Genomic DNA, 27,807 nt, shown 5'->3' on the forward strand with positions numbered 1-27,807 from the left:
CTGTTTGGTTGGCAATGCTTAAAAGATAGTTGGAGGACATAAACATAGAATCCACAATGATCATCTGCCTTTGGTAACAGATCAGGAATATGAAAAAGTATCTGTCAAAGTGAGCCATGGAAATCCAAATCACAGCAATGAGGGAGACAAGCTCAAGAGCCATAATGTGATGCACAGTGTGACTTAAGGAATAGGAACAGGTGAATGAGGGTGAAAAATTGTTAAGTTAAAAATATATGTAAGACAAAAGCAAGCACAATATTGGAGAAGTGACCAGCTGGAGGAAGCAGGTGGATCCTGTCATTTACCTATCTCTTCTGCATCCCAGAGGACCAGGATCTCAGTTTTCTCACTCCCCAGAGCAGTGAAGAGTTGTCTCCCTACCTGTGTTATCAACCACAAATCTCTTAAACTGGTCATGTGACCTTCACTGCTTTGCCCTCCCTTATGCAAAAGTTTAGATATTGCCCTTTATTTCTCCCATGTAAAAAAGTCTGGTGTTTATTACATTACGGTGCAAAAGGGAATCAAAAGAGAAAATCTGTAGGCATTAGAAATGCAGAATTCCATAGAGTGACCCCATGGAAAGGGAGTGCTCTGGGGAAGTGGCTCAGCAGATCCTGACCCTGTAACCTCAATTCTGCGTCATCGTGGCTGTGCACCTTGTCTCTGACTTGCTCAATGTTTGTTTAAGCAGACTTAGATCTCCAGCCCATGGTCCTTGGTCCTGCCCATGTGATGGATAGCATTGTGATGGGTATACAATTTTTGCTTAGAAAAAAATACAAATCCTCCCAAAAAACCTATTGAGACTACTCCTGCAGCAAGCTAAGATCCCATAAAGTTTTTGATAACTAAATCCATTTGCTGTTTTATCTCTTGCCTCAAATCATTTCCCTCTGATATTAGACAAAACTACAGCACAATAAAAAACAATAATGGTCTGGCACTTGGCTTAATAGAAGAGTCTTTTGAACTGCTATAACAACACAGAAAAGAGGTCACCCATTTCAGCATGGATCTTAAAGTTAGCTGGAAATATTTGTAATATTAACAGACGAATCAAAGCTGCTTCTCTGCCAGCCATGCCACAAATAAGGATTCTGCAAGTAAGGACTTCATAAGCTCCAGAGGACTCTGCTTTAATAAGTAAGTCATCTAAAAGCACTGTTGCAGAACAACAATAGGGTATAGAATAATCCAGACCAGAAATGATCTGGCTGCAGAGAGACATTGGAAGGCAACAGGTTCTCTCTAGACAACTGGATAAAAACCAAGACAAGTCTGAAAAATGAGTATCAACTGCCTTTGTAGTTTCTGTTTCATGGTTACTTGGGTTTTTCTCTCCCATAAAAGTTGATCAGAAACATTAAAAGTAGAAATTGAGTGCTATTTGCAGGTTTTGGTTTTGTTGTTGTATGAAATGGAGAGCGTACTGTGCTATAAATAAAAACTTGTAAGCAAATTAAAACCTGCCTAACTGGAGATTAAGATGATCTGAAGTCACTGACTCAGATCATAAACAGTACCGCCAGTAGCTGAAACTATTAATCACTGTGGGACGAAATAAAAGAGGAAATTTGTTAAAAAATAAGCAGGGGCAGGATGCTAACTCCAGGGGCACGCTGTTTGGCTCGTTAATAATGTATAACAAAGTGTGTGCCAGATCAAGAGCAAATCACATGCAGCTGGCAGAAAATGAAATGGTATTAGGCAAAGTATTTGTCTAGCTATGAGGCTATTTAAGAAACTGCTATCTATTAATGTGATGTTGATTAAAGCTTTTCAAATTAAGCTTTTCAAATTAATTTTTGCTCATGGAAACCCCATCAATAAAACATGGTATATGCCATTTATATATATTCATGCACACATATGGGGATATCCATATGTATGCATTATATATTATAAATACTGCAAATATTTAGTCACAACTTTGAAAAATTACCAGGCGTTATCAGCAGCTAATTTAATCATCTTTGCATTCTTATTGTAATTGTCACTGTGTGTATGTACTGAATAATTGTTATTTGACTGTGTTATGATGCTATTTCTGATGCGACAGAATTTGACGAAAATCTATGGCAGAGGGAAAAGATGAGTGCTGATGTCACATTCCTGTTCCTCACATGTTACATTGTTGGCTTTTAAAATCTAGAAGGGACACACCTGTCTGCTGAGCTTCTTCAGCTTTGAATGGGTCGGCTCAGCAGCCAGGAAGCTGAGGAGCACTGCTTACACAGGCAGGTGCTTTTCCATCAGCATTCAGTTTTTAAGACAGTGATATACCCATCAGTGGCTGAGGCTAGGCTTGTGCAGAAGTCCAGAAACATGTGCTTCTGCATCTGGGTTCAGCATGGACCTGTTTTTAATCCAGCGAAAGTATAAGGCCTGGCCTGAAACACTGAGGCTATCCCTCTCCAGCCCCGTGGTCTAACACTTAGGCTGGAAATGAGACCCTTCACTGTGCCTCTTGGGCTGCTGCCTAGGGCTTTGCTGCTTCACCAGAGGTCCAGCTTCAACAGGAGGGAGTGGGCAGTGTTTACCCCCAAAACTCAGTGTGGCCTAAAAGTCTCCTGAGAAGCAGGAGCCACCTGAGGCCAGTGATAGCTTGCAGAGTCCCCACTCTTGAGGTTGATCCGAGTAGCAGAGTGTCAACCAGCCCCTCTGGCACTAAATATTTGAAAGGCAGCGTTGGTCTGTGCTGTTACACAGTGAGCGACGCCACATCGCCTCAGACCGCCCCGTTCTTGTCACTGTGCAGCAGAAACCGTCGGCTGACGTGAGCGGCACGTGTGGGGAAAAACAGAGCTCCCGCAGTCTGGCAGCCCTGCGCCCTTCAGCAATTACCATCAACACTTCGATTCTATCACCGCTTACTAAAAACATGGCACAGTTACCGAAATAAGTGAGCACTTAAGGGAAACCCAGACCTTTTATGTCTGCCACTTATTTCCTGATTATCTTCCTGGAGGTCAGACCCTTCGTTTTGACACTTAATGAATAAAATGCCCACGTTGCAGGAAATGGGATAATGAATTGTGAAAAGACATAATCAGCAATGACTAAATAATTAAGGGAATTGAAATGTAGAGTCATGTGGGAATGTATTAATAATAACATGATTTTTCCATATGCTAAAAAATTCTGCCTGTTTTTAGAAAAGCAGTCATCACACATGCTCTGTGGCAAAAAAAAAAAAATTAACGTAGACTAATAGGAACTGTAATTAGACGTTCTGCTTTTAAACAGCTGAATAAAAGATGAAATCATATAGAAAGTATATTTAGGTACAAGCCAGAAAGTAAACTGATTATTATTCATAGTGCTGTTAATAGGAGCTGTAATTTATGCATCTAGTGGGAATCATGTTAGGCAATTAGGAAAGGGAGTCACACTTGACTTCCCTTTATGCATTTACATATTTATATATTTTTCTATATCTTGCCAATGTCTCCATCTTTCCAGTTACCTTTAATCTGCATAACTGCCTAGAATAAGACCTTTTACAGTGAAATTCTCTGTTGCAGCTCAAAAGTTGGCCTTCACTTAGATTAAAGGAAACCACACAAGCTTCTCTTTGATCACGTTTGTCTCCTGACACTGGACTTTTGCAGGTCCCCAGTACTAGATGAAGAATGGGACTTTATAATTTTTCTCAACACTTCACCTTCAAAGGCTTGCAGCAGAAATTATCCTGGCAGCGGGTCAGAATTGTGCCTGCTTGTGCTCTCTTCTCTCTGTGTTACTCTCTCCCTGCTTACCCAGAACCTGGGCTCAATTGTTTGGTCTCTGTTATTTGCACCTAACAAATCCTGGGATCCTATAGTTCACCACACTCCCAGCACTGAAATCCCTACGATTTGGATTTTGGTTCTGGTTGGCATTGATGAGTTTGTGGAATATATGATCCATTACATATATCTAATACTTTCAAAAGTTCAATGAAAGAATGATTTATGGGGGTTTTGTGCAATAACGTGGTTATTGTTTTCATTTGAAAATGTCCTAGTGTCTAATCACATGTTAATGCAGACTCGCAGCCCTCCCAGAAAATGTGGGTCAGCTGGAGAGGATCACATCGCCAGATATGTTTGAACAGATGGGTGGGCTGAGGTATAGAGAGCTGTTGCAGTTTGCTCAAGGTAAAAAAGCAAGTCAGTGGCAGAGCAAAGATTAAAATTCAAGGCATTAGATCATCAAAGGATTAAGTGCTGTATTCATCTGCTTCATTTCCAGACATATGTAACATGTATCCCAGCTAATCTGTAGGTTTGGAAATATTCCAGGGTTTGGAAATATTCAGCACATAACTTTCAAAAAAGGAGAGGCAGGGAGACTCAACAAGGACTGGGAAGGGATGTCAAGGGAGGAGTGGAGCAGTGGACCTTTTTCCCCAGGAGCTATGCTGCTACTGGGTTGCAGGGCTGTTTCACAGCTAGCCTGTCCCCATGAATACTCAGGAACAACGCAAGGTAATAACCTGAGACAAGTGCCCGCTCACAGCAGATAAACAAAGTCTCTCTTTTCCTCTCTGTGTAATGCTGAACTGGGCAAAACTGCCCCATAAGCCAGATGCCAGCTACTCCCAGGCGTGTCTGAGATGACTTCTCAACAAGCCTTGTAACACATTACCAGACCTAAACTTTGAGTTATTTATCTGATTTTGCTTGCCATGTTTTGCTAAGGCTGTTCTTCTCACCGCTTTGTTGAGTGTGATGCCTCAGAGGGAAAGTGAGAATGTCCCCAAGACACAGGGTACATCCTCTCTCCCTCTGTCCCTCCACAAGCCCTCCTAGAGATGAGGACCCAATGTCTTGGCACGGTCCTCTGGCTGCAGGGCTTGCGTTTTGGCTGTGGACCATTTTTAGTAATTGGGCTGGCGAGTGCTGCCTCTGCTTCTGCTTGGGGCTGGAGCTGCCGGTGCCAGCTGCTCTCCCTGCATCCCGAGCTGCAGATGGCCCCACCAGCACCTAGCACCTCACCCTCTGACAGTCCTCTCATTCCCCCTGTCCTGTCGAACCATCTTCACAGTACTACTTTTAGCGTCCATTATTGAGTAATGACCTGCTCTTCGGCACACCCTGCCACCCTCCTCGCCTCTCCCATTCCAGAGCTTGGAAGCAGGAGGTACTCTGTGAACAATATTGTGTCAAGCTACAAGTCATAGGAAAAAAAAAAAGCAATAAGTGCGTTCCCATGCATTCCAATAATGCTATTTTTTTTATCAGGCAGCAGGTGATTTTAATTCACCCCCCATAAGTGCATCTCCCTCTCCCGGACCTTGCATGAGTCTGGCTCACTGCATTTGTTCTCTGTCAGAGTGTGATATCTTGGGATGGATTCTACAGGCTTAAAATAGAAATGTTCCTACTTGCTGCTGCTGATGTATCATTGGGTAATGATTAAATAAATTCAGTGTTTTACTGCATTAACAAAAACACATGATTGTTTAACAGAGTGTATTACAGAAGATGGAGGCTTTAATGGTCTCTATGGATTTTTAGTTTGTAAGAGTACATTATGAAGCTGTCTTGGTAGGGTGCTGTTTTCATATGTGAAAGAAGTTACTGGCATTATACATCATTTTTATATCTTGTTGCTAGGCAACATATCATAGTGCAGTTATTGCAAAGGTGTCTGCTTCCTCGTTAAAAATCTTCATGTTGCTCCTTAATTCTGCAAAATTAGCTCTGTTATTGATCCTATTCTGCTTCCTTGGATCTCTCTTGATTGAGGTTTCATCTGTTAAGTTTTGGAGAAATATAATAGATCTTTTATTAACTGAATTTGGGGCTGAAGCATGTTCATTAGTGCTAATCTTTAGTTTCCCCCTTCATCGCAATTTGTTTTTATGCAGGGAGCCATGTGTTTCCATTCACTTGAGATTCAAAATCAGAGAAGTAATTTGAGTGGTGGTGTATTTAAGATATGGCCTATGACAGCTAGGCTTAAAAAAACAGCAACAACAAAATGCAGGGGCTACCTACGATGCTCTGGGAAACTTACAAAATTCACTTTCAAACTCATTTCTTCCTCTCTTCAACATAATCTGCAGTTCCTGCTTCAGTGTGGTGCTGTTGCAAACTCTACTATATTAGCGTTTCCAAATCTGGGGACAGTTCTGCCTCAGCTTGGGTCAGGCTGTGCAAAATTTGACGCTTTACGGGACCGAGCTGACTTCATCACCTCACTTCATTCTCAGCTGGAAAAGGCAAATCTATTTCAGAAAAATGCAGTTGGTAATAACAGGCAGTATCACTCGCAAATATCTTCTGCACAACAAAATAACATTTTTTTTCCTGAGTGCCAGCATTTATTCCCTTCATTACCACTCCTCCCAAGCTTCTTTGATTTGGAGAGCTGTCTGCCAGGGCCGTTATGTGCTCCCCAGGCAGAGAGGTGGCTCTGGCACGTGTATCCCCAGATGCCTTCGCAGGCTCACATGAATCCACAGCACGTGGAGGGGCTGCCAACACCAGGCAAGGGGGAACCAGGGGCTCCCACAGACCTCTGCATGCGGCAAATGGCTCTTTATTGTCCTTATCCCTCATACCTTTGTTACTAGTGTATTATAATTCCTTTCATTAACTAGATTTAATGCACTGGCAGTCAGTATTGCTACTGTTCATTTTGGGGCAAATAGTACTATTATAGTATCAGGTTTTAATTAAGCTGTTTTGGATAAAAGCTGGCATGCTAAAAGCCTTTATAAATGCTGTTCCTTGGTACACACCCACATAACAACAACCAGTAAGTCAATGGGATTTTGTCTAACATCTCCCTTGGAAGATATAATTTGGCATGTGGTATCAGGGCAGTTATTTCTAAAGGCATGTGCTCCAGAGGGAAGGAATGAAAGAAACTTGAAAGAAGTTAATTCTCTTTTTTTTTTTAGCTGTAGAATAGTTAGAAACAGACATAAGAATTTGTGGTGCTCTAAAGCCCCTTTTCTAAGGAAAATGTGCAAATAATTAATTTCACAATTCTGTGAAACTTTTAATAGATGAAATTGCAAATGGAAGAAAAGAAATTGCCAAGGCCAAAATGTCTAACTCCCAATCAGTCAATGTACTTTCCTAAAAAATATCTGCAAATGATTTTGACAACATTTTAAAGCTGATAGTTACCTGTTCACTCTGGAACAACTGCCTACCCATGGATTTTGCCCCAGGAACACACTGGGCTATTCCTGAACAATCACATGGCTCCATTTGCACTCTTTCTGCTTCCCTGTAATTTGCAAGAGAAGGTGTAGGGTGGCCTCACACTACTCTTCCATTGCTTCTAACAACACAATTTGCGTTAATATTTGGGACCCTGAATCATACAACATCTTTAACTCTGTTCCTCCAACACAATTAGTGAAAACAGCATTGTTTTCCCAGTAACAATTCCACTGCTCTGCACCACTGGCTGACTCTAATAAAAGTGAGTGATAAATATCCAACCTGACTAGCTTGGTCTAATTCCTTTCCTCCCCCATCTCTGATCAATTTGAAGAGATTGTTGAAATGGATGCAACTCACTGTAGTTGCAGAGGTGTTGCCAGTGTCCAGAGGAACCTTCCATCCATTTCAGAGAAGAAAGGAGTTTGGGGAATCAGCGTCATTTTTATTATCTGTTCATACACAAAGTCATATTTTTTTTGAACAGTTTTACCAATTGGTCTCTTGTTAGCTCCTTTGGTTCATATGGAAACAACTGCAAAGGTGATTGCATCCCCTCATGGCCTGCAAACTCAGTTATCAGTTAGAATCAGGTTAACTGGATGATTGTTTCATTCATGGGAAATTTCTGACATAGGTAGCTGAGTTGGTTCAGTTAATGACCTCGTTTTTCTCTGTGCAGAAGAATGAGAATTCTCTCTTAACCCACAGTCAGATTAAAGAATTAACCAAGACAGTGCCACAGGAAAACACAAGCACACCTGTGAGCACTGAAAAAGCTGTTACTTCTCACCTGACAACTCCAGAACAAAATGGAAGGCACTCCAGAACAAAAGAAAAGGTGAGGCTCCAACTCACACACCACATTATGCCCCATACCTATGTTGTTTATTATTTCACTGGTTTATAAAAAATTCATCTGTGGTTTCCAACAGCAGTGTAGACCCATTGCTTCCCATTTCTCTAGAAAGGCTATCCTTGCTGATCAGCAGGCCAGACGTGCAGCAGGATTGACTCATCTTCCAGCTACCACAGTATCTCCCCTCATGCTCATGTGCAAGTGATCAGCTCAAGAGGTGAAGTGACAGCCTCCCTCTGGAACTCACTGGCAGGTATGAAACTGCACGCTGCCTGTTCAGGTGATGACAGGCAACCTAGTCCTGAGCTGTTACAGCCATGAGACACTTTATCTGGGTCCTGGGGAGCAAGCAGACACACATCTTTCAAGACGATGCATATTTCTAGCTGCCACCAGCTGGCATGATCTATAAAATGCCCTACCCAATCAACTCAGCTTTTCAGGGCTCTGCAGGGATTTGTGGATTAAAAAATAGCTATGACTTGTAAGAGATATGTTACCAACATCAGCACCCTATAGCATTCGTTCTTCTGAAAGCTTTCAATAAAGACCAGATACAATAAGTGCAACACTGGAAATGTTGTGTTTAGATCATGTCACAGCCTGTAGATAGTTTTAGAGACTTCTGTAGATCTCACATCCATCTCCAGCTCCATCAGTTTAGGCTTCTACTTGTTTTCTTCCCCAGAATCTCAGTTCACTCATAGCATAGGATGAGAAGGGGATGAGAAGTCATTTAACTCATAGATGGGGATGAGAAGTCATTTAACATGTGTGGGATTGACACATTTAGGTGATCCTCTAAAACTGCTCAGGTGTCCAGTCTGAAAGCATTAGAAGCAAATTTATTCCTATGCAGACCTGTCCATGTAAATTTTTTACTGTATGACTAGTTCCCATGAATATCCTCCAGAACGAGACCACTCCTCTCTGTTTGCTGAGGTACTCATACCTGCTTCCTAATGCTTTGTTTGCTTCAAGTCCCAAGTTCCAGGTGGCAAATCAGAGTGCTGATCAAGTTGTCTCCCTGTTGTTCTTTGCGTAAGATTTCTCCTCCCACATCTGTATTTAAAACACAGCTTGTTTGTTACCAAGGAGGGGTCTTTGTTGACAGGCACTTGGAGGAGAGAAGCAGCTTCCTTGACGCTAACTGTGGTTTTTCACAAAGAGTTTTCTACACAGACTCAATGACCCATGTTCCCTCAATGCTGACTTGGAGCCCAGTGCTCTGACATACCTCGCTGGTGAGGTACCAAGTGGCAAATGCCCTCCCCATCACAACCTTACTGCTGGTGCTCCTGAAAAGGTCTGGATGGAGCTGGTGCACCTGGGGCCACTTCAGGTCTAGACACTGTAGAGGAAGCTGGTGTCTCCTGCACCAGAAGCTTGCCCCTGCAGCAAAATCTGTGGAAGCCCCTCCTCAAGAACCACAGTTAAATGTCAGGTAAGTTGCCTTTTTTCCCCCTCAATCTGTAATTAGACATCCCAATTATGCAGTTTAATCTAATTAAAGTAATGATGCAATTATACAATAATTGATACATAATCGGCATGCAAAAACCTGTGTAAGTATTATTTAACCAACAGAGCAAATTCTAGATAAACCTTTTCAGTCTCTTAATAGTATATCATTTTAGCAGCCAGCTTGAGGAAGGGATTTTGCTTACTCAAGCATTTTTAAAGCCTTACTGCCACTAGTGAAATGACTTTTTCTTACTATTTATGGGCATTCAGCTTCCATTGACTTCAACGCGAGTTGTCTGTGATCACCCACAGACAGAAGTAAAGCTTAGAGCCTCTGAAAGACCCACCACAAGTATCTCATCCAAAGATGGCAAAGTGCTACAAAGTCATTTCAGGAATGCTTAATACTGGAATACATGCTGGTAGAGATGATAAAAAAATGAAATAAATCTCATTTTCGATTGCAAGAGAAAACAGCTCTGTGGTACCTGTACTATCACTTTCTCAGCAAACCTTACTACTTAGGATATTTTTTTTAAATTTGCTCCCTCGTTATCCAAAGTAAACGTGCAAAATATGCATATTACTATGCACCACACACAAATGTATAAACTAAGCCTTAGCTGTGTATCCACCCAAGGTCTCATGCACCAAAATGAGAGTATGAATGTGGATTCAGGAGTCCTGGCTCTAATGGCACAAACATTGGTTCATTTTTCTTAAATAAATAAACTGAGAAGCATATGTTTCATTGTATGAGTATGTTAGCTCTATCTGTAATTGCCAAAGACCCATGTTCTGAAATGACATCAGAGACCTGGGGGCTTATCTGATAAGAAATGGGATTTCTTCTCATCCTTGGGTATTTCCTTTAGCCTACTCCCCGTCCCCTTTCTGTTGTGCAGTGAACTGTGTACCCTGTATGGCTTTTCCTCATCAGTGATATGGCTGAATGTCTGCAATATTTTACCCTTGTTTTGGAAAGCACTGTGGAATCAAATACATCCACATGTATTTAACACTCTGTATGTAATCCAGCACTTCTGGATGTGTGAGGAAATGAGAATGACCTGTCCCTTTCTTGGTTGCATAACTCATGCTTTAAACTAGATGCATTATTTTGAGAGATGTTATATAGTGAGTTTGTTCAAAATGTCCCAGTATCTGCGTCAGTAGAACTATTCACAAATAGGGAAATTTCAGAAGAAAATGTGAATGTTTCCTCATAAGCAGTCACTTGGAATTTTTTTGATGTTGTTTTTGCACGATTTGCTGCTAAGGATCTTGTCTTAAGTGTTATTACTCATGTGTGTGGAAGTACAATTTTGATTTGAACCATATTGTCTTTAATGCCAAAATTGCTTTAAAAACTTGTAAAATTTGGTTTCAATTCAAATATGATGGTTTTACTGTCATCTTTTAATTGTCAGTATTCATATTGTTAGTATAAGTGTACGATACTTTTCATGACAGACACTGAAAATATGTTAAAAAGCGCCTTTGACTGAACAGTTGTTCATTCATGGTGATATAAATTGGGTTCTACATATGGAGCCACTGATAACCTGCACATATGTTTCCAAGCTTGAGAAGAAATCACAGGTGCTTAGGTGACCCTCTGGTCACTGGTAATGGTAATAGAGAGAGCATTTTTTCTTCCAGCATTTTTCTTCCTCCCACTTGGTGGTTTCAGACTGAATGTAAGGGCACAGATTTGGCTGGGCAGTCTATAAAGGAAGTTTCTGGTTCATATTGAGCCCTAGTTCTTTGACCTGAAGGATTCATTTGTTTCAAAGACAGAAAAAAAAAGCTATTCCCATGCCTTTGTTGAAAGAAATTCTCTTGTTAATGGACTAGAGAACATCAGAAGGTCCATTAGAAAAAACTTCCCAGGGAAGTGCTTGAGTCACCATTCCTGGAGTTATTTAAAAGACGTGTAGATATGGCACTTAGGGACATGGCTTAGTGGTGGACTTGGCAGTGCTGGATTAACAGTTGGACTGGATGATGATCTCAGAGGTCTTTTCCAACCTAAACAATTCTATGATTCAGTAACAGACACCTGGAGATGGGAAAAAAGCAAGGTGAATGAAGCTAAAAGCTATGAAAAAAATCAGCAGGCATGCTACTGCACAAATCCCCCCCAAACTCTAACCTATTTATATTCCATGGATAAAAATCTAATATCCACTTATTTCACAGCTCTGCTTACATTCATTGCTAACAGAAGTCTCTGTAGTGTAGATCACAGGTAGAATCATGGTGCTAATTTTTCACCAGTCTTTGTTGTTTTAGCAGGAATTCACACATATTTGTCATAGGAACTTGAGCTGAATTTGCCAACAGTTTGGTGATTCTGATGGGCCAGGAGCTTCTGTCTTTGGTCAAGATACAATAACAGCCAAAATACAGTTGATCTCATATTGCTGAGCATGATTTAAAGGCAAATCTTTGAAAGAAGTATAACTACCCGAATTACTACTCTTTTATATGTTTTTAAATGAGAATGTAAAGGCCAAGGGCATTTTTTCCTATTTAATACTATTAAATTCATCATTAAATCTCTTGCTGAACACTGGATTTAATGGTGCCCTCAAGTGCTGATGCTGATGCTTGACTGTGTTAATATTGTTGTATATACAGATACAATAAATAATACTTAGCTAAGGTAGTGTTAGCAACCTTATTAGGTATATCAGTACAAATAGCTGCACTAATGAGATTAAGCATCACAAACTAACGGCAGTGCGAATCTAGGCACTGAGGCTAAAATATGGACGGAGATTCAACACACTGAACCTATCAATAAAACCAAACAGACTCTACTAAAAGCTTTACTGCTAGTTGGCATTAAAGGATTAATTTGAAAGTACAGTTTTTATCTTTTCTCATCACACTTTATAATATGCTCTGTCTTAAAACTTCTGTCTGTCTGGTACACAGGTATTATGAGTGTTTCTATTTGCAGAAGAGTTGGCAAACGCCCGAGCAGGCCAGTCTGCTTTGTCTTGGTGTAATGCGAGTTCCCTTTGGTTGATGTAATTCATCAGTGGGAGTGGACCGGTTTTGTGCTGGTTTTTTGTATCAGTTTTTATGTCTGGTATTCTAAACACAGAGTTTCATTAGTTGAGTTACGTCTAGATCACTGTTTCTTCTCTCCACATATACCCTTTGGATGCAGAGTTGCCTTTCCCATGCAGATTATTTTAATCCACCTTAATTCCAGGATCCCCAAATGTTCTGATTACAGTACTCTTTTACCAGTGTAGTAATCTCCAACAGTCTTTATTTAATTCTGAGGGCCTTACCTATTTATGTTTTTATTGCCGGTAGGGAAAAAAGCTTCATGTTGTAGTCTTTCTTCTGATGGACTTCTTTGTGTGCTAAAGCTTTGAAAGATATATCCACTGCTTTGTTTTACTAAAAAACTCTTTCAAAGTGAAAAAAACCTGACCTAAAGGACTAACTCTAATAAACAGTGGTGAAAACCTTACTTGGGTCATCATCATGGCTAGGCTTCGCGAAGGAAGATTTGGGAAAGGCTCTATCCACATTTGTTACAAGCACGCTGGTGGCTAATAAGGCCAATATGAGATAGACATGTCTGGTTGCAAAAGGCGCAGCAGAAAGACTCCTTAGGTGGTATATTCTGCAAGACACGGTTCTTTCTGTGCTGTCTTTTCTCCTCAAGGGTGATCCTGCGTGCTTTCTCAAAGGAAGCAGCCGCGTTATAGATGGTGTGTCTCCAGGCCTCCTGATTTGAGGCCAGAGTAGACCAGTTATGTTGATCGATATGACCAGACGCCCCGGGGCTGGGTGCCCGCGGTGCACACCGAGGGGGGCCACGCGCCCATAGTGCACACCGGGCTTGCTTGGGTAGAAAAGTCACTGAAGGCTTAAGTGGGTGTTAATTGCTACATAGACGCTCTCTGAACCTTCTCATTTCAATGAATTGCAATTTGATGTTTCTCATGAAGAGAAATCAAAATAAATTAGTGTTTGCTGCCACAAAACAACCTTTTGTGACTTTTAATATTTTAAATTTCCAATGCTAAGACAGTTATTTTTGATTCCCTGCACTCTAAAAATAGGTAGCATAATTAAACAGTAATAATGGTATGTCTTCTTCCCTTTTTCTTAATGTATTACTGTAATTTTTCCCCATTATTTCTATGAGGTTAAAAAAAAAAAAAGCATACATCCTCATTTTTTAAACATCAGCAAAAACATGTTAATTTTGTTGTAAAGTGGATAAGTAAATCGTGTAGTTAAGAGCAAAAAATAAACAAGCGTTTGTAACCATCTTACTTTCTTGCATACCTCTGTCACGATGCAGCCTATAATTTTATAATCACCTACTGTTTGCTGGCAAACGTATGGAGGAATTTTTAGAGAGTTGTAAAAACTTTCGTTAGTATCTTTTTTCATATCATTCTAGCTGTAAAACCAAACTGTCTTTTTACGGAGAGTCTGGTGTAACATTGACAGAGGATACCTAGAAATGGTGAGACAGCAAGATATGTTATTCCATGTATACTTTCTGTGCATACTGGGGCTTCAGCAGTTCAGGTTTAGTTGTTTCATAACCAGTGTACTTACAAAGTGTTTAAAAGATCTATTTATTTTACTTTCCATTTACTTAATTTGATTTTAAGCAATTTAGATAAATCTAAATATATTTGGGTTTAGTTAAAGTGGTTTAAAATCATTGGGTTTTTTTTAAATAGATGCAAATTTCTTATGCAGACAATGCCAACAATAATGAATAAGATACTAGTGTTACTCTGCTTTTTAATGAAATAAATTGTATAATGGATGAAGCTAGAACATGCTTTCAGAGTAGAGTTAAGGCTTTAGTGTATATTTTCATACCCTGTTCTGTTTTTCCCAAGTGGAGTCACAGATTGGCATTGTGCCATTTGTGCCAAAACAGGGATTTTCTGACTCAAGATTCTTTCAACCTTAGTTCCAGTTTTATGTGTTTCAACTCATAATAATATTATGGTACTTACAGAGATTACAAGGGTACTTGGGATGCCTAATTCAGGTTTGCAGGCTACCTTGCAAATGAAATGAGTATAATAAGCACTAAATACTATTTCAGGGCTTAAAGCAGACAGAGCTTGAGACAATGATGGCTTTGAAGAAACGACTTAATATAATCACTAGTCAAGTGTGAATTGAACAGCTACAGTATGGTCTCCTTCACTGCTCCATGACTGTTTTTGCAGCTAGAGAGAAGCACAACTTGAAATGAGTTTTAACGAGAAATGCCAGATTGCCTAGGGACATCTGAGGGAAACAAATGGGCTCTGCCTGCCTCCGACAGCATTGCAAAGGCCACCCCTTGTGTTGCAGGGAGAAATAAGTGCAGTTTCGTGCTCCTGGCACAGGCTTCTGAGAACGTGATGGTGAACAGAGGCATAAAGCCCTCGCAAGGACTCCCAGAGGCACCATGCTGCTCGCTTTCTACACAGCAACAAGAGACTGGCCTCCAGCCCTCTCCCCACTCTTCCAGAGGATGCTCCAGATCTTAGGTCCAGTGATGTGCCCCATGCTAAAGCCTGTCTTTCTGCTGACCATAGCAAGAGTGTTGGGCAGATACCTCCATTGTGTTGACCCCTTCGTTAAATCCCCAAGGTTAATTGTGGTGCATCTGGAGCCTGTACAATCAAAAGTAGCAGGGGACAACTACAGGCCATAGATTACTCATAAGGAAAGAAGAAACTTTTGTTTCTGTGTTTTCTAGGTGTGAATCTGAATGGTGTATTTTATCATCCAGACTGACTAGCATTCAGAACTGTGGGACAAGCCAGATAACTGCAACCCCTCTCCCCTGTCTTGAGCCCATTATCTTGTATTTGGCTGAAGCATATCATTCAGAAAATCATCCTTTCACTATCTTACAACTTGAAGAGATGAAGACAGACATTTCCATAGCACTGAGTCCTAGGAGTAAACCACCAGCTCATGAGAAGTTTTTCTTTATTCCTAACTTCACTTTGCCTTTTTGTTCTTCTCTGCACTGGCTCATGATACTAGAAGTAAGTACGTTGTATCACTAATGAAGTTAGTGATTTTCATCTTTTTCTATTATTGTGAACTGACAACAGTTTCCACTGAGACCTATTTGTAAATTTTGTATACATTAACTCTATTAAGCATGAACAACCTTGATTTTTTCAGTCATCTCTTGAGAATCCTGAAAGCATCCTCTTGAGTTGAGTAGAGGTTCTGCCTTTACCTTGGGAGACTTGACAGTTAGCTACAAATAAGTTTTCTAGAAGTCTTGTTAGAGAAAGTTTTCCCCCCATGAAGACACTTATGCAAATCAAGCATAGTAGCTCTTAGTCTGACAGAGATGATCTCTGTAAACATCTGTGATCTCTTTTTGTTCCTTTTCTTCACCTTCTCAGAATTTCCAGCATTTTTGAAGAAATGTTTTCAAAGAAAGAGGCTATTCCAGCATTGGCTTCACCAGTTTTACTGTGCTACTTACTTATCCATTTTCAAATGCACCCTGATGGATTGAGCTCCTTGGACAAGAGTATGAGATGTTGGGAGATCGTTTTCAGTTTCTTGTCCTCTGACAGTCCCTAACACCTTTCTGGATCCAGTGTCCCAGTCTAACAGGTATATATCGTATTCTTCCTTTCCAGACATGAATCTGTGTTCAATTCTGTACACTTCTGTACTATTAGCTTGAACTGCTGTCTGTTGGCTTCAACCATCACTTTGTGCCACTGTGCTGCTTCTAGAATACAAGCCATCAAGATTTAACATCTTCCTGTCAATTCAGATCTAGGAGGCACACGCAACCTTGAGAACAGATGGTTGAATTCACGTACAGTGAAGCACACAGTGCTAAACTGATTTCTTAATCTCATTCAGAATAAATGACTTGCATATGAATAGATTCCCCACGTTGTCAGAGCATCATAAACAAAATTGTTTGCTAATTGCAGTCAGCCACATCCATGCAAGGTTGTCCAGGAAGGATTTACAGACTGCTTTGCCTTGCAGAACCTCTCTGGTTTATGACAGAGAAAAGGGAAGAGTCCCTGCCTTGATGCTCAGCTCTGCAGCCTGAGGTCCAAGCCTGGTGTAATTTTCACCTGTAAATTGAGTACATTTAATCTAATTGCATTAAGAAGCCACAAGTGCAAAACCTCTTGGAGCTGTACTTTATAGAGCCACATTTGACAGCATTTTAACCTGTAATACTTTAATTCTGACTTTTTTTTCCTATGGTCTTTTCTTACCCTCTCTACCATCTTTTCACACTGACCAAGTTTGTTGTAGTAGTAGAGAACAGAAGCTTCCTTGCTTCTTGTTACAGTTGGCAGCCTTCACAGGTATGTTAGCCAAAAGACATTCTGGTAGCATCTTAAATTTTAACCCCAAGCACAAGGTATTTACTTCACGTAATGTCTGCCCATAACTTATGTACAGAGCACACAGGCATCACTCTGTTACCTCTAAGTTCATGAAGCTTAACATAATCAGTTGGCTGAGCAAGCTGAGCTAAAAATACCAATTCATACCCACTGGTGAACCTCCACTGTGGATGCACAAAAGAGCTCTTTGTATGAGCCGTCAGGTTCCCAGGAACCAAGAAAGTCTTTATGGCACCCCCAGTCCTCTTAAAAGGGCTTCAGGAGTATGAAAGACTGGAACTAAGAAAGAAATCACAGAATCACAGAATATGCTGAGTTGAAAGGGAGCCATCAGGATCATCAAGTCCAACTCCTGGCCCTGCACAGGACCATCCCCAACAGTCACACCATGTGCCCAAGAGTATTGTCCAAATGCTTCTTGAAGTCCTGTCAGGCTTGGTGCTGTGACCAAACCAAAGACCTGCTATTTCAGCTTCTATCCAGGGTGTGATCCAGGACTACTGATGTACCTAGCAGAAAGCTTCCAGCCTCCCACAAAATAAGAAACTTAAAAAATTTGTCTGGTTTCAAAAAATAATAGATTTTTTTCGCCCACAAAACTTGCTTCAATGACCTCCATGCATTTAGCGGTGTATTTTTGCCTGGATTAAAGGGATGTTTATATTAGAACATTGCATGCATTTGTGGAAAAGATATTTCAGTATTGATAAATATTTACCGTGATGGTATTCTTGTCTTCTCCAAACCACGGATGTTTTCCTTAGTAAATGTGTCTGTTCTTCAGCTTTGGGCACTTTTTTCTGTGCTCTTTTGTCCATATTAATACAATCATCCATCAAAACCAGAATAAGACTATTACCAATGTCCTGGTCTTTTTTTTTCAGCAGTCTTTGTTTTAACTTCTGAAATGTTTTCAGAGCAACCCTGAGGCCACTACCATTGCTTTGTTAGCAGAATTAAATGCTTGTTACAGTCCCTGAAAATGTCGGCTGTGTGTACTTTTTCATTATTATCTGAAATCGTGCAGAGATCTGGACCTTGAAGTATCCTAGGTCTTTTCCTTTCCTCTTTCTTCTCCCCGCACTCCCAAGAGGCAGCTATTCATCTTCATTAGCCACTTCTGTTAGCTTGCTGCCAACTGAGACTAGAAAACTAGCTGCATCAGTCTTGCATGGCAATTCAGGAATTAGAATCCATAGTCCTTGGGTGCAGGAGGTTAATGCACTAATAAAGATTGTACCTTGATTAACCACATCATCTCAGCTTGCCTGGGCAAGGCTGGTTTTCAGACAGTTTGTTGTATCATATGGTTCAATGCATTCATCTAAAAACATAGCTTCTTAGCAAAGAACAGATATTCGTTGTTGTGACTAAAGGAGAAATTTTGTCTTTTTTTTTTTTTTTTTGCATTTAAGTGAAGACTAAAAGATTTTAAGGAAGTCCTCTAGATGTTGTTATATGGTTTACCTGTAAAGGGGCACCTTCTTCCTTTCCTAGTAAGAGATAATTTTTTTGTCCTTAGCTCTGATATGAGACAGAAAGGCATAGGTTATACACTAATTAACACTTGCTCTTAAAATCAAACCACATTTCTTTTGGGTATCTATAGCTTTTTCTAGACTTGCAGGCTCATTTAGTCCCCCCAAAAATGAATAAAAATTTGCAAAACTCTGTGGTAAAGAATTATAAGTGTACAATGAAGGACCTAAAAAAGTCAGTTTGATAAGTAAGCAGTTGTAGCCTTCTTTTACATTTGTCTGTCCTAGATTGCTGAACCTTGACTAAGTGTTGCAGGTTATTTGCAGGATGGTTCCACTAAAGCAGAGATAACATATTCCAAACAGAAACTTACTCCACTGACATTTCTGATTTCTTAGTGAATTGATCCACAGCTCACATTGCGAATGTTCATGATTTGGAATCCTTTAGTTCTGTAGATACAAAATACCTGGAGATTTAATGCTGAATACATTCTTTAATGCTGCAGTCTGCAAAATCTCTTACCTTCTCCCTTTCCATGGGCCTCATTTCTCTTTTTTCTTTCTTTCTTCCCAGCTCACAGGCATGTGAGTGCACGCACACACATGCACACACACTCACACACAGAATCCTGTTTCTATCAAGCAGTTTCTGCTGATGACCATCTGTGCAGGTCTAAAGAACCAAGCACAGCACAAGTGACACAATCACAAGCTGTACAATTACCTTTATTTCTTTGTTTAGAACAAAAAACAAAGCATTGACAAGCACTGTCCCCTGGATTGTCATATACTTTTGGATGTTATACCAATGAAGCCTGTTGAAAGGAATTCATATTACAGAAAGCAACAGGGCGTTGGAAGAGTCTTGGGATGGTGCCAAAGAGGAAATGTGGTAGAATGTGTTTGCAGTAGATTGCTATGAAAAGAGTGACTCCTTGAAATCATTTTAGCAGGAGTAGGGCAAACCAATGAACTGCTGACTGAGGTTCAGTGCTGAACTGGTACCCAGCTCAGTGTCCTTGCTGCGATTTCAGCACCTTGACAGGGATCTCATGATCATTCCCTTATTTCCTCCTTCAGTTAGCGAGTGGGTAAAACCACATATGTCTCTTATCTCAAGTTTAGAAAGCATTTTGCATCATACATGACATAAATATTAACTATAAATTAAAACCTGCCCAAATAAATGGACAGAAAGGAAGTAAAACAAGAAACAATGGAAGCTGGAAAATGGCAAGTTGTTTTGTTGGGTGGTGGTGGTTCTCAATAACATGCTTTCAAAAAGATAATGACAAAAAAAAAGTTGCTCAAATGGAAAGTGGAAAATTGTTAATTGCTCAAGAGAAACTACAGGGCTTATGAGGAAGAAGAAGAGTTCTGAGTATAGATAAGTGACATAGAGAAATGAGGAAACGGCTTTATCTTTCCATTTTATAGGTGTATATTTGAGGTTTGGGTTAGAAAAGTTACAGCAAAAGCAGATACTACAGAAACCAATTTTTAAAAAAGAAAATTGGCTTTTCACATGATAGGAACCTTACCGTAGTGAAATGCTGTCAACTTCAACACAGCTTCCAAGTTTCAGTGCCAGACTCTTTGCTTTGGGTGTTTGACACTAAAATTATAGCCATGTTGTCAGCTAGTGGCAATGTAGCTTCACTGAACCAAAAGGGATATTTGCCAACTGACAGCAGTTAAAAAGTCTCCTGTGTTAAAAAAAAAAAAAAGGGAAAGACAAGAGAGTAACTGGATTAGAGGTTCTCAAACTGTGTCCTGTGATCACTTGCTAAAGGGTCTTGGAAAGCTCTGCATTAGCTTTGCGTTGCCTTGACTTCCAACTGAATAAACATATCTAATGCTTCCCCTAAAATCTGCGTTTCAGTGTAGGTAACTACAAAGACAGATCCTCTCCAGTCACCCTGAGCTAACCAGCAGAATATTTGCAAAGGAAAATTGTGTCTCATGAATCTCCTATAATTCTGTGACATGTCAGTAAAGCAGTGGATGAAGTTGAGTCAGCTTAAATAATTTTCAAAAGGTATTTGACAGGGTCCTTTATAAGATGCTACAAATATTTCTTAAATCATCATGTGTGGAGATACAAAATATTGTTAATCAAAAATTGGCTAGGTGAGCACAAGCAGAGAGGAGGATTAAACAGTCAATTTTTGTAATGACCCGGTGATCATTTCTGGTTTTGGCAGTGAATGAACACCAAGTTTATACATATGGCTAGACTTTAAATCTAGATGATACCCATCTCCCTACTTGTTATTAATCAAAATTTTTTTTAATCAGTTCAACCATTCCTGATATCATGTGCCACACAGCAAGATTGATGGCACTAGATAAATAGCATTGCCTTAAGTCTAGAGTGAATACTATTATTTACCTCTGCATGGTACTTTTCCTGAAAAATTACTTACAAGCTAGGGTTAAAAGCCCCAAACAAAACACTGCCAAGCAGTCATTAATCCACAAGAAATGTCTGGTTACTTAATTGTTACTGCGGAAACTGAATTTGGAGCAAGGATACACAATACTATAGATTGCTTTATTTGAAGGTTTTCCCTGCAGTAAGAAGAAAAGCCAAGTTGGCACATTGAGTAAGATTAACTAGGCTTGGACCTTTATAGCTTGTAAAAGTGGACATTTATGTATGACTGCTGAAAACTGATTTACTGCAAGCAGAGACGAGTAGAGTTGCAGAATTGTAGAGTTACAGCGTGAGTGTGAATGAGATGTACCATCACCACCACTACCAAGATGTCTGTGCAAAACAACATCACTGCAACCCTCACAAGGAGAAATGTGTGTTAAAAAACAAAGAGGGTGCCTCAGAGCTGCCCCTCGGACTTGTGCATCTGGCTGCAGGAGGAGGGCAGTCACTGTTGTCTCAAACAAGCTGTCCTGCAGTTGGGCACACATGCTCGTTCACATGTATTTTTAAGCAGTCTAGTCAGGGCATCCTTCTTTGATCCAAAAGTCTTTGTTTTTCCCACTTCTGGACCCCAAATGTCAGTACCTTCTTTAGTTAACATTGTTCAGGACTTTAAGCTTAATATAATCAATTTTAAAGAAGGATCTAAATTGGTTTTAAATTAGACCATTATCTTGTAGTGGCTAGAACATTTTCTGATGCCAGGTGTTTCTGACTTATTTTTTTGTTTAATTTGCTTTTTTTATCTTTCTAATTTCAAAAATCTTTTGTGTCAATCAATGTTCTAACACCAAGTTGAAGCTTCTGAGGATCTTAAGTACATTTAAATTTTCGTCAGTCAATTCAAAACAGTTTTCAGTCCAGTGGGTGCTTTATGCCAGTACTGCCAAACCCAAACTCCAAAGACAGGCAAGTTACCTAAGCAGAGAAGAGAAACTGTACATGAAAGTTAATTTTAACATTAAAAGTTGAGTCCTTCCTGTTTAGTTAATTAAATAGTTGCCATTTGGGCTTGCATTTTCAAACATTTAACACAGTGTACTGAAAAAATTGATCTTGATTTCATCATATGTCACCACTAGTGTTTTTAATCTGTCTCAAATATCTTCAGATTGAACCTAAGATCCCAAGATTTGGCACACAGCAACATATTCTGGGGTTGTTTCTGTTTGACCTTGCAAGGTGTTGACACTTGCTGGATACCTAAATCCTTTCTCCTGAATTTTGAGATTCTGTTCTTGGCAGCCAGAAGAAGACTGTGCACATAGTTTAATGTTTCTCTTTTTAAAAAATATTTTACTTCATTTAAATCTTACCACTCCTCAGTGGTGACAACCTATAGTTTGGGATATTTTTCATGGTAGTTTTCTGATTATTTTTTCCTAATTCAATTTAATTTTCTAGTTGTCTGAATTTTAAAGTGTAGTGATAAATATACCATATGATCACAATTCAATATATTATTCTAGTAAATTTCCATCCAGCTATTCATGATAATGGCAATTACTAACCCTGACAGATATCAGTGGTCTTACTAAATCTTTGTGTCAGAAAGGGTTACATCAAATTTAAATTATGTAGAAAGCATTATTATATACCACAACTCAAACTAAAAAAGGAGAAGAGAAGCTAACTAGAAAAAAAAAAAAAAAGAAGAAGACGACCATTAAGGCTATTTTTCATTGAAGTGTGGATGAGAAATAATCTTGGGGAAAAGAAGAAATGAAAGATTTTGACATGTCAAAAAAAGGTCACCCTTATTTTTAATCAGCCCTCTGGTCCTTTCCCTGGATGAAGGCATCATTGTCAGACTCAGGCAGGCAAGGTGGGAGGAAGGAGCTCTGCTGCCGTAACAGATTGGTTTCTGCGTGGCATATAGCAGACTTCTCAGAAGATGTTTCCCTGAAGGTGACAGTGGGGGTCACCAGTCATATAACCTGGAAGAACTGCTTCTTGAGCAAATGGAAATCATAAGTACTGAGTAGAATATTTCACAAGTAGGATAACTTTAGGTCAAAGCTACCAGATGTTCCCAGTCTGTCTGCTCCCATTCTTCAATTGACAGAGATCACATGAAGCATTGCCCTTGAGAAGAAAGGGACACATAGTCATTCCTATGCATTCTATTGGGCTCAGCACCTGAACTTGTAGGGAAAAACCCTTCTTTTTGGGAACAGAATTTACCGGTGAAAACACCTTTAGTCTATATACGCAACATTACATTTTCTACAAAGTAAGCAAATGGTCCCGTAAAGAAAAAGCAGAGAAAAGCAGGTGTGAAAATTATGCTTTTTTTAGTCACAGATTTAGGGTTAAATATCCACATTGCAAATCTCCTTTTTGTCAATTTATTGTCATAAACCTTTACCATTGGAAAAATTCTTGATATGTAATTCCTTAATATTTTGCAAACAATAGCACGTGTGCCAGGTATTTGTAGCAAGCAACAATCTGATTGCCTATGATTTTTGTTGCCTGAGTTTTAAGAAGTTACTGTATATTAAAAATTACTATATCCTGTTATTGCTGGCACTTATCAGATAAGGAAGTCATAAGATGAATGATCTGCCTCAAAGAACTGAAAAGCAAAGCAATTCTGATACAGAAACTGCAAACCAGATGATGCTCTGATTAGAGGCACGCGCATAGATTGCAGACGTATAATAAATCATGTAACTTTTTAGCCTCAAATAAAATAAAAGAATGCAGTTTTTATTAGGAAATAAACTGTTTATCAAGAATGCTTTAAAGGTGACATTTATTACTAATAAACCATGTTGAAAGGCCTGATCCTTTTATTGGCAGAACAGTCAGAGACTTTCCACTATGTAAAAAATGCCACAGCTCAGTCCATGCTGGGTCAGGAAGCAGTTCCATCAGCGCTAATGAAGGATGGGCAAGAGACTCACATGCACTTTTTTCCACACAAGAACATTTTCTCTTTAAAAAAGAATGAGTCACAGAAATATAACTCCAGTATTATTTTGGGACTGATTGTGGATCTCTGCATGACTCCTTGGAATATCACTGAGAAACAATTCCACAGTCAGCTAAGGGTAGCATAACCCAGTAAAGCATCTGCCAGGCAAACTCTTGATAGTGTCAGCAAGCCCCCTGCTTAGGCAGGATGTTATTTGCTCTTGAGCTCTTCAAATGTATGGGCCAGATCTTCAGGGTTGTCACGCTTGGCACTACTTCTCATATTCTATTAAGTTACTGTGTACCAAATATTATCGCTGTTAGTGCTGAACATGTCAAAAAAACATGTCCATCCCTTAACATCCTGCACTAGAGAGGAATATGAAACCTCTCTCTTAACGAACTTCTTGTCTGAAGTGTTTAATTTACCCCTCCCCAAAAGCGGCCTTGCTTTGGAGACCAACTCATTCATGCTTGAATGATAACCGTATTGAACATGTGTCTACCTGCTGCCTGAAGCTGTGTCAAGGATGATCGCATACAAGTCAGGTCAAGCTGACCTGTCTCTTAGGTGTTAAAAAATGTCCCTCAAGACAACACAGGGAGGAGACGAAGATGGAGTCCAGCACACCTAGTTTAGGGCTTACCACATATCTGTCCTGAAATACAGGATGTCCACAAATACATTGTAGTTTGGAACTTATTCAACTCCTTCACAATGATAAAGGCAATTTTAGGAATTGAGTTTTGAGCAAGTGCTAAGCATTTATTATTCTGACCTTGTCTATGAAATCTATTTTGTGGTGAGCACATAGTGTGTACCCCATTACTTGGTCATGAACTGAAATTTCTATTCCCATGCTTCATGTTAGTCTTACTAACCAGAATACATTGTGTGATTAAAATGTGTTTGCAGATTGTCCAAAAAATCAAACTTCTTGCACTTGAGATGCATTATCTATTTGGGAAAATGAAACGGTGCTTAATCACTACTCTCAAGAGTGTGTAAAAATCATTGTAGCTCATGTAGTGTCTAGATTATGTAAAAACTGGGCATTTCGTAGAAGCTGCAACGACTTAAATATTGCACTACCCAGGCACTCTTGCTACTGAAATGCTATCATTGTCTCCTGTTCCACTGACTTTCTAAACACAGTTTGCTGAATGATACTGTTTTTCAGGAGATGACCCATTCATGGCCTCCACCACTGTCAGCTATTCACACACCAGGAAAGGCAGAGCAAAGCAAGTTTCCCTTCTCAAATAAGGTAAGATGTGCTGCATCATGTAGAACCATTCCTCCTGCACCTCACAATATGTCCTACACAAGCCCTGACTGAGTGTGTGAGGTCTCTAGGCTGAGGTTGATGCTGTGCTGATGATCTTCTCCGTACCTGTGTGCCACTATTCCCTGCATTTTCTCTGCTTACAGCCTCAGGAAGGCTATACAGTCTTGTTTGCATCTCTCTTGGCAGCAGAACTGATGCTGACGTGTGGGTCACACATTCCTCACCGCAAGGCAACACCACAGGTGTCTTGGATGGGATGCCCAGATGTGGTACTTTCTGTGGGCACCTGCTGAAGCTCCTGCCTCAGGGCACATACAGCTGTGGAGAGTCAGGAAGCTCCCCCTTGCACCCATTGCTCCTGCATCATTTGGCTTCACTAGCTGAAATTTTTGTTGAAGCCTTTGAGGTCTGAGGTGACCTTTACACTGGCCTCTGTAGTTGGGGACTGAGGATTGGGCATACATCTCCTGCCACCAACCTGACTTCAATGGGCAGCTTTGCTAGAGAGGCAGGCAGCCCAGTGCCATGATGCCCAGAGGGGCCATGGAAGCATTTGCCAGGGAAGTATTTGATTCCCTCAAGGGACCAAAGCCACTGGTCCTGCTGATGGTCCCCTAAAACTAGCTCCACTATTGTTATGTATCCCAGGGAAGATACAGTGTGGCATGATAAAGCTCATCAGCATGAGCTTGGGGAAACCACATTATTTATACATGGTAAGTCAGGAAGGAATGAAATCGGCTATCCCGTGCAAGAGCCAATAAATTTCACGTTGTATCACCATATACTGTTTAGATGTCACAAGCATATTTCATGAAGTGTTCAAGCTTGAAAGATGATATTGATGCTGTTTATAGTCTTTCTCCTGTTAATGCAAGCTCCTTTGGCAACTTTTAAGTCCATTCTGCAAAATTTAGTCCAGGAATAATTGTAACCAGAAAGCCAAGAAAACTTCATTTGCCTACAGTAAAACAGCTTTTCTGTGGATGAGTGTGTCACAATTTTGAAGTATCAGGGGTGTAACCCAAAATATGTCTGGCATTTTATGGAAGAAAAAGAAGGAAATAACTCACAATTTTCTCATTGAAGGCAGACAGATGACTAAAGATGGTAGGCGGGCTAGAGACTTGTTAGGTTAGGGCAAGTCCAGTAGGAGATAGATGGATTAGCAGCTTACAAGCAGGTGAAGTGCCAGATAGGGGTGACAAAGTGAAGCAGTGCTTGCAGCTCTGCAGTTTCTGACACAATTACCACCACACTATGTGCTTGCATGGCATGTATACAGATGTGCATAGGCAAGGTGCATACACGTACCTGTATGTATTGTGAATGCACTTCCTCACAACTAAATGTATTGTGATAAATATAGGAATAGGAGAACCCCAGATGAGAGAGCAAACGTATGTGAATAATGCTTGATAATTGACTTTCTCATATTCTGTCTGCCAGTTCATCCATTTCTCTGGGAAATTTTCTATATTGTCGAGCCATTTCAGAGATCTACCATTCATTTTTAAAGATCATTTTTAAGGTGTTTTCTCTTATCAAAGTAGAATTTCTTTTTTTTTTTTTTAAGCTTAGGATGGACAAGATTTCATTTAGCAGTATATAAGCATACTTTTGTACATATAATAACATCAGAACTGTATTGTGGTCTGAGTGATCTGCATGGTCAGAAATTAGTGTGCTTTGTGTGAGATGGGGAAGAAGTACCTTAAAAAACTCATCACAGTCCTGGAACAATCTTGTATTACTGACCATAGATTATGTTAATTTTAGACACCATTTCTATTTTAAAATAATTAAAAGTTAGTCTGTGGCTTAGTCTGAATCTGCAGTCATGGATTTTAGAAGGCATCTACTTTTCAGGCTCCAAAATGCAAAGAATGGTTTCCTAATTTTTCAAACGTGTTTTTTAAACCTTCATAAGCTAGCTGTTGCTTTTCACAAAGTGTGGTGTAAAATCATTATTGGACTTTGTAGGGGATGTCTCCGTAGCTCTTAAGAAGCTCTCCTGTAAGTAAACTACATAGCTGTCCCAGCTTTTTAAAGCTTGAGGACTACACCAAACTGTTGTGGATCGCACATTATTCAGATGAATGGGCCTGTCAGTTAAGTAGTGACCAAGGCCAACAAAGAGACTGCAAGGCTAAATTTGGGGCACATGCTTTATCTCTTAGTTCCAAGCCATGCATGGTAACATGAATTCCTTTTCAGTCTTAATGTCAGTATTGAGAGATCAATTCATTTGCAATGACTCTTCCAGCAAGAGAAGCAAGTAGACTGCAATCCCTTTTAACAGAAGACAGTTTCCAAGCATAAAGATACTCATCATTTTGGGAATGGGAAGAAAAGAAGCTTGTAGGACTCATACCCTGTTGGAAGGGTGCAAATCATAATTACTTTTCTGTCCATAAGAACTGAGTGTCAGCATCATTAGTTCGCATACCTGCCACACTGCTTTTAACCTGCAACTCAAGTAATTAGCGATCTGACAGCTTGACACTTTAAATTTATTAATTAGGCTATTAAAGTTGCAAAGGCCACAGCAACTCTAGCTAGACTGGTTTTGAAATCAGTCTAGTAATAAAAGCTAAATAACCGAGATTTATATATCACAAATATAACAGAATTGCACATTTGAAACTGCACGTGTGGATGTATCCATCATTATAACTATATGCTGATTTGATGGAGGGTATGTATGTGCATATGCTGCACTTCTATATGAAATCAGACCTCATTAACGAGGTGCGATCTGGGCGATCTGCATTGATTCACATTCTGGA

The 27,807-nt window shown here is 39.9% G+C and overlaps 1 protein-coding gene across 1 annotated transcript in view; it reads left to right on the plus strand.

Annotated features, from left to right (window-relative positions):
* The window catches only part of AFF3 (AF4/FMR2 family member 3), a 384,684-nt gene that overhangs the window by 227,484 nt on the left and 129,393 nt on the right, over positions 1 to 27,807 (plus strand). The window contains exon 6 of the mRNA XM_029964773.1: positions 24,911 to 24,997. Coding sequence (XP_029820633.1) covers positions 24,911 to 24,997 — 87 coding nt within the window. The remainder of the gene's footprint in view (positions 1 to 24,910; positions 24,998 to 27,807) is intronic.

Source organism: Manacus vitellinus, unplaced genomic scaffold, assembly GCF_001715985.3.
Source record: "Manacus vitellinus isolate BGI_N305 unplaced genomic scaffold, ASM171598v3 scaffold_7_pilon, whole genome shotgun sequence".
NCBI classification, from domain to species: Eukaryota; Metazoa; Chordata; class Aves; order Passeriformes; family Pipridae; genus Manacus; species Manacus vitellinus.